The following is an 8,293-nucleotide window of genomic DNA, read 5'->3' on the forward strand; positions in this document are numbered from 1 at the left end:
GGGTTGGGTTTAGGACCAAAGTGGGAATTGAGCTTAGGTTAGTTTTAGGGTCAGGTGGTCAGGGTTAGGATATAAAATTATCAAAAAAATGAATGGAAGTCAGTGGACGGGCCCCACAAGGATGTAAAAACAAGTTTGTGTGTGTGTGTGTTTGTGTGCGAGGTCAGAGGCATACAAAGGCCTCCACTTGTAATTGTATGAATGAATAAAAGAGATTGACAGTAATACCATTCTAATAACTAATCAGCTCAACACAATGCCCACTCATTTGTGTTGACCTTTCAACCCTCAATTATGGAAATGTGTTTTGCTGTCCACCACTGGGTTAAGGAGCTTTTTAGCTCACTGTCACATGTCACTTACATTACCAATCTCTGGCTCCATTTCCCTCCTCGGTTTCTTTTCGTCTTCTGTTTGAAGCCGAACACAATTTTTATTGCAATTCTCATTCAATCAAGAGTATGATCTTAAAGATGTAACAAAAGAGTGAATATGTTTTAACGTTATCCAAAATAATTATTCATGTGATGCCCCCCCCCCCGTTGCTTAGTTGGAGGTTTTTGATTTTAAAGTAAAATAATGCATTACCCCAACAGGTTTTGCAGCCAGCCGAGGTGAGAAGACCAAGTCTGCCCAAAATCATTCTGTTTATAATTAATTAAGTCAAAGACACCAGCAGACCACAATGCCCCCCTCCCCTTTGGTCGCTGACTACAGGGAGGAGTGATCAATTTCTCTACTGAGTCCCTGTAACTAACAAGTCCCTCTATATGTCTGCTTTACTGTTGCTCACGAGTGCATAAATAATTTTTCTGATGTAAAATTTACAAAGAACTTTTTAAGTCGTGAATTTATTACCATATTTTTATTGTTTTTGAATGTGATCTGAACATGCGACTCTGCACAAACATGGATAATTGTGACTGCGTGTACTTCCTTTTAGTACTGAGGGGGGTTTAAACTTGTACGCAGAGACACACACATTTTATTATTTTATCTAAAGAGAAAGAAAAACATAGAAATCAACAAGATAGGAAATTTTTCCATGATTTTGATCAGGTGTGAATAAGGTTCATGGTCAGATCATGTGCTGGTTTGTTTGAGTCTTGAAGACTGCATGTGGAAGAGGAAGTGGCTTGCTGCAACAGTGATTAAACATGTGTAACTAATCAGAGACTTTGCTGCCATGGAACAAGTATGTAATTTGTAGACTTGTGTCAAAAAGGCTTAAAAGATGGATGGAAATAAAGCAAAACAAGATTGTTTTTCCTCTTTTTTAACAAAAGCAATTTTGAAACAGTATGAGTTAAAAATGAAAACTTCTTTTAGTCAGCTTCTCTCAGTTGTGCAGATTTTAAATGTGATTATAGTTTCTTAATTTTCAGGGGTTAAAACATTAGAAGTTAAAAAAAGGCCTAAGCATTTAACATTCAGGTGGAAATGACTGAGCTTGATAGCAGAGGGGAATCCTAATGGGGCCATCAAAGTCCCTATTTGTACCCAACAGATGAGGCAGCTGTGAATTGTATGAAATATTGGAAATCAATAGGTTCTATGGAATTTCATTAGGCGGCAGTATCCACAATTGATAGGCCCTCATAATTTGATGGATTGCACAAAGAAAATTATTAGCTGGCTCTATGGAGAGGATGTGAATGCACAAATCTGGGTCTTGAGAATTGGTGAACTAGGGTAATTTGTTCAGAGTAAAAAATAAATAAAAAAGATATTGATTTTTGTTATGTTAAAAAAATCAAAGGTTAAACCTTTGCTGCACTTCACTGCAAAAAATGTGTGGGTTCTTTAGTGATTAATTATTCATTTATTCTGTTATCCTCCTCCCTCCTTTTCTGTCGTCCACTCCCCTGACCCTCTCCCCTCCATGCAGCCCGAGGTGATGTGCTGGATGATGCAGACAGTGGGAATGAGAGCCGCAGCGGCAGCGAAGAGACTCATGTTTGTGAAAAGTGCTGTGCCGAGTTCTTCAAGTGGTCAGACTTCTGTGAACATTTAAAGAGCTGCACCAAGAACCCCCTGGTGCTCATAGTGAATGACAATGAGGATACACCTAACCCCTCCCAAGAGTACCCCTCACAACCCTCACCTGTTCTCAGCTGCCCCAGTGAGCAAGATGACAGCGAGGATGCCAGGGAGGGCAATCAGAGTCCTGTCGGTGAGGGGGATGACATCCCAGAGACAGATAACTTAAATGAGGTCAATATCCTGGAAAAGGAGGATGAGCAGATGGAGCTGGAGCTTTCTCCTGAAAAAACCCTAGAACTCGAAGACAGAGACGTGACATCCCCTGAGCCAGATGGCTCTCTACCTCAGCTCAACGATGTGGTCCCCTCTGCTGTTACAAGCTACGCTATGCCAAGCACCAATGTTACCTTGGAGACTCTGCATGGCACTCGGGTTGCAGTTGCCCAGTTTTCACAGAGTGTAAGGGCAGCAGCAGGCAGTGGGGTTTCCACCATGGCTATTCCCATGATCCTGGACCAGCTTATGGCCCTCCAGCAGCAGCAGATTCATCAGCTACAGTTAATTGAACAAATTCGAAGTCAGGTGGCCCTCATGAACAGACAGTCTGCCCCACAATCTGCTGTCAGTCACCATCATAACAGTGCTGCTGGAAACTTGGGGTCTGCATCTTCCTGTGTCCCTCCTGTTGCAAGTCAGCTTCATCTGCATAACTTTGTCACACCCCCTGTCCATCAACTGCCTGTCAGGTTGCCAGCCACTCTTAATGGTCAAGGACCTTCACCTCTGACCTCAGCAATAGAAGGGCCCATCTCTCAAACACCACAGAGTAGCACTCAGCAGTCCACCTCTTCAGTTCCAAACACATCCACAAATAACTCAGTGTTTCCTCCACCGAGTGGTGCTGCATTGTCATCTCTACACCCTTCCTGCTCATCTGCTGTCTCGACTAACAACAGTAACACTAGTAGTAGCATAACAGGAGGTGGTGGCATCAGTAGCAGCTCAGCTCTTCCTAGAAACTCCACTACCCCTCCCTCACTAAATCACAGCAGTTTCCTGAGCTCTGCCTCCAGTTTACCACTGATACCTCACAGCTCCTCGAGCAGCGTCATCTTCCCCAATCCACTGGCCAGCATAGCAGCCACAGCCAATGCACTTGATCCCCTTTCTGCTCTAATGAAGCACCGCAAGGGAAAACCCCCCAATGTGTCTGTGTTTGACACTAAGCCCAGCTCTGAAGACCCCTTCTTTAAGCATAAGTGTCGATTCTGTGCCAAGGTCTTTGGCAGTGACAGTGCTTTGCAGATTCACCTGCGTTCCCACACTGGAGAGAGGCCCTATAAATGCAACATATGCGGGAACCGTTTTTCTACCAAGGGGAATCTGAAAGTCCACTTCCAGAGGCACAAGGAAAAATACCCACATATTCAAATGAATCCTTACCCTGTGCCAGAGTACCTGGACAATGTACCAACAAGCTCAGGCATTCCATATGGCATGTCTTTGCCCCCAGAAAAACCTGTTACAACATGGCTGGACAGCAAACCTGTACTCCCCACTGTCCCCACCTCTGTTGGGCTTCAGCTGCCTCCAACGCTCCCAAGTATGATTGGAGGTTATAATGACTCTCCAAGCCTCACTCCACTTAACAGATCTCCTCAAAGGCCTTCTCCACCCACAAGTGAGTGTGCATCTTTGTCCCCAAATATCACCACTGACTCTGGCATGACCACTACGTCACCTTCCCCAAAACCCAGCTTTAGAAGTGATGCACCTCCTATCTTAAAACCTGAAGGCATTCTCTTGTCCCCAAGTTGTTCTAGTAGGCCTGGTGAAAACACAATCACCACAACTACAGTGACTCAAGTGCTTCTTTCCACCACTGTCACCTCCACAACACCCGCAGGCAGTGGCCAAGTCACTGAGCCTATCAGTAGCCCAAATTCTGTTTCTAATTCCATCTCTCATCCAGTCCTTCCAATGCTGTCTGACCAGTTTAAGGCCAAGTTTCCCTTTGGAGGCCTCCTAGACTCTATGCAAACCTCAGAGACATCAAAGTTGCAGCAGCTTGTTGAGAACATTGATAAGAAGATGACTGATCCGAACCAGTGTGTTATCTGTCATCGTGTTCTAAGCTGCCAGAGTGCTCTGAAGATGCACTACCGTATCCACACTGGTGAGAGGCCGTTCAAATGCAAGATATGTGGACGAGCATTCACCACTAAGGGAAATCTAAAAACACACTTTGGTGTCCACAGGTCCAAACCTCCTCTTCGAGTCCAGCACTCCTGCCCTATATGTCAGAAGAAGTTTACCAATGCTGTTGTGCTACAACAGCATATTCGTATGCACATGGGAGGGCAGATCCCCAACACCCCTGTCCCAGAAAGTCTGCAGGATATGGAAACTGATGTCTCCTTTGATGAAAAGAGCTTAGATGCAATGAGCAACTATGATGATGACCTTCTGGATGAAATGGAGCAGGCTATGGATGATGAAGCAGACTTTAAAGATGGAGAAGTCGACCCATCTAAACCTTATTCACCTGGGAGCTCCCCACCAACTTCAATCATCTCCAGCATTGCTGCGATGGAAAACCAAATGAAGATGATTGACTCTACTGCCAACATGACCCACTCATTTGGCTTGAAACCTTCACAGAATGGCAGCAGCTTTGCAGGAGATACTGACTGCTTCACCACAGATTCCTTGAATGCAGTGGGGGATGCTGAAAGTCAAAGCTTGGGGAGTCCGGCTTTGTCTGAGTCTTCTGGCTCATTGCAGCATTTGTCCCCAGCTCACAGCCATTCTGGGAGCCAGAGGTCTAAGTCCCCAGCTACATTCAGTAATAATAACAGCAGTGCCATGATGGCAGATGAGGGCCAGGAGAACAATTCAGCTGGCATGACAACAGTGAAGTCAGAAAAATCAGAGACCCCATCACCTCTTTCTGGAAATGAAGGCACTGGGGCCCTTGATCTGACTGCCACTCAACCTAGCAGGCATTTCATCAAGGAGGAGAGCCACTTCAACATGTTGTTTCTAAACAGAGATCGCGGTAAGTAGAAATATAATCAGCTCTGTATTGGTACAAATCTTAGTCAGTATAATCAATATTTATATAATAGCCAACAAAAACTAATTATTATAAACAGTGAACAGTAAAAAAAACAAAGAAATAATAAAATGATTAAGTGTAGCAGCTATGCAGCTCTTACACTGACAAAAAGGTGTGTTTATTATGACAACATTAGAAATAAAGATCTTCTTTTTTATTTCTTTCTTTTTTTCAGGCCTTGGAACTCCTAATTTAGCCAGCACTGCATCAAACATGATCAAAATGGAAATGAATGGACATGGCAAGTCTTTGAACGACAACTCACACTTGCCAGTGGGCATTCCGGTTCCTGCTGCAGCAACCCCAACCACAGCGAGCCCTGGCATCAACCCCATGTTGGCCCCCCCACCTCCACGTCGTACTCCTAAGCAACACAACTGCCACTCATGCGGGAAGAACTTTTCTTCGGCCAGCGCTCTGCAAATCCATGAGCGGACACACACAGGAGAGAAACCATTTGCCTGCTCTATTTGTGGAAGGGCTTTTACCACAAAGGGCAACCTGAAGGTATAAAATCTAATATAATAATAAAAAATAACAACACAGATTAACCAAAATAATACATACTTTTTAAAGAGTAACCAGTTAACTTTGGGTAAATATTCCTAGAAAACTTAAAACCTTGTTGCACTGCTCTTGATAATTTAAAAACAGATTTACATTTGGCATTTGCACTCCCAGTCCACACACAAACTGAGTTTTTGGTGGGGAAAAAAACGAGTTTTGATAATTTTAGTGTATCTATGTGGGTTTGACGTGGAGTTTCTGAGAGACAATGCTGTAGCAACCTATTTTGTGCATGCCTACTATCACTTTGTGGCCTTGAAACCAAAACAGTACAGCCATTATTATAATTTTTGTCCTATGTCAGAACTGCTTTATCCTAATCCTGTCATTGTTATACTTTATTTATGAACTAAAATGGAAATTTGTATCTTCATCAAAGAATAAATCATGCTGCAATTTATTTTGTAGAAATTTTAGTAAAGTTAAAAAAATTTCTCCATATTTTGATATGTTAACGAGGAAATTCTTGCAATCTGAAAAAAACTATCTGGTGAAGTGTAAGCTGTTTTTTACAGAAAGAAGTAACTTAGATTTATCACCAATGTACAATTAAAATAGTTTCATTCAAAGAGTCAATTTCAAGTTTAATTTCTGGTAAAATGTTAAAATGTATATGTCTGCTGAAGTTGACATCTACTCGTGAGATTTGCATTTTTTCTAATTTACTACTAAAATTTCCAAGAAAAATAAGTTTGCATGTTTATCTATTTTTTCTTATATTTTAACTTAAAATGTTTTTCTTAAAAAGTTAAATATACAAAGTAAATACTGTTTTATAAGGCTCACAAGTTAAAACTTTTTTCTTTTTTTCTGCTTTTAGGTTCATATGGGAACACACATGTGGAACAATGCTCCAGCTCGTAGAGGTCGGCGCCTGTCGGTGGAGAACCCTATGGCTCTGTTAGGTGGCGATGCCATGAAGTTCAGTGAGATGTTTCAAAAGGACCTGGCAGCCCGGGCCATGAATGTCGACCCAGGCTTCTGGAACCAGTACGCTGCTGTCATCACCAATGGCCTGGCTATGAAGAACAATGAGATTTCTGTGATTCAGAATGGAGGCATCACCCAGCTGCCCGTCAGCCTTGGCGGAGCAGGAATCACCTCTTTGGGAGCTATGCCTGGGGGGATGGATCGTGTACACACTGGCAGCAGCCCTCCCATGACGGGTATAGAGAAGGCTGGTCTGGAGGTTTCAGTCAGCCGACCGTTTTCCAGATACTTGGAAGAGAACAAAGAAATTGGGATAAATTAAAACATTTTTCTGTATTATTCCAAAGTAGCAGTTTGGCAAAAACTAAGAGTTCAGAAAATTATTAAGGAGAGAAACTGCTGATCCAGTTTAAACTCATGCATACTAAACTGTGTACAGATTGAATAATTTTTGTTTTATTTTGGAAGTATAGTATTTAGTACTGAATAGGGGCCTTTGCCCTTCACCTTTCCCGTCTCACTTGATATTTCGTCTACACAAAGAAAACTTGTCTCTCGTTTGAGAATATGTCGTCTTGCAAGATAATGCATGGTACTTATTTGTTTTTATCTGTACATTTGACCGCTTTTCTGAATTCCTTTGAGGAACCAGGATCCTGCCCATGTGATAATGGACAAACATCTCATGTGGACAGGACTAATACACATGAGAACATTTTTGCTTAAAGACAGTCGAACATTTGTCCTACAACCTAGTTTGTGGTTGCTCTTTTAAATACGAGGATATGTTGACAGACTGAAGAAAAGAACGAAGTTTAGTGTTTTTGTGCTCGCCTGATATATATTTTTTTCATGAACTAGGAAACTTGAAAAAAAAACCAACGTTTAAACTATTTTAATCTTTCCATTTAGTCTCTCAGCATTGTCTTATACTGTTGTCCCGTGTCTTTAGTATTTATGATAATAACAAAAAAGCGGGTATAGGAAATATATATATATATAACAGCCCAAGCATTTTATTCATGTTTTTAAATTGCAGGCTTTACTGAAAAAAGTTGCTGTTGATAAAGACACTATGTCATTTTATTTGAACAACAGAGAAAAACTGTAGGTTTTATTTGGATATCTGTTGACATCATGTGTATCTTCTTATATGATAAAAAGCAAAAGATATCCAAAGCTGCTATGACCACAACCCAGCTTTTAACCTTTGTAAAAAGAAAAAACGAAGAAAGAGGTGAAACTTTTGAAAAAAAATATCTATGTATAGAAATTCAGACAAATCTAAAACAGGTATGCATATTTTGTATCACATAAAATAGACATCATGAGTTGAGAGTATTTGTCATGTTTGTGAATGCACTTTTTAAAAACAAGACGTTTTTGTCTGTGAGTTACCGTTAACCTTTTGACTGATCTATCACGTGCTGTTTTTATTGTTTTCAGCGGCCACTCCTCCAGCTGACAGAGTCTCTTCTGTTGTTGCATCTGTGCTACTCGTCAGAGTGCAAACTCATCACTCAATCAAAATCTTCTCAAATAAAAAAAAAATACAAATGTGTGTCTGAATGGCCTCCCTATCTGCATTTCTTTTCTTTTTTGCCACTCACTTTTCTAACTGTATGACTTCGGACTGAAACTCAAACTGAAAAACAAGGTCAGATTATTTATTTAATAAATGCTAATATATATATA

The 8,293-nt window shown here is 41.3% G+C and overlaps 1 protein-coding gene across 1 annotated transcript in view; it reads left to right on the forward strand.

The window, feature by feature from the left end:
* sall3a (spalt-like transcription factor 3a) overlaps positions 1–8,167 on the forward strand; it is a 15,184-nt gene extending 7,017 nt beyond the window's left edge. Inside the window, exons 2-4 of the mRNA XM_014022966.1 lie at positions 1,889–5,041; positions 5,277–5,608; positions 6,489–8,167. Coding sequence (XP_013878420.1) covers positions 1,889–5,041; positions 5,277–5,608; positions 6,489–6,920 — 3,917 coding nt within the window. The 3' untranslated portion in view covers positions 6,921–8,167. The remainder of the gene's footprint in view (positions 1–1,888; positions 5,042–5,276; positions 5,609–6,488) is intronic.
* The last annotated feature ends 126 nt before the right edge of the window (positions 8,168–8,293 follow it).

Source organism: Austrofundulus limnaeus, unplaced genomic scaffold (assembly GCF_001266775.1).
Source record: "Austrofundulus limnaeus strain Quisiro unplaced genomic scaffold, Austrofundulus_limnaeus-1.0 Scaffold351, whole genome shotgun sequence".
Lineage (NCBI taxonomy): Eukaryota > Metazoa > Chordata > Actinopteri > Cyprinodontiformes > Rivulidae > Austrofundulus > Austrofundulus limnaeus.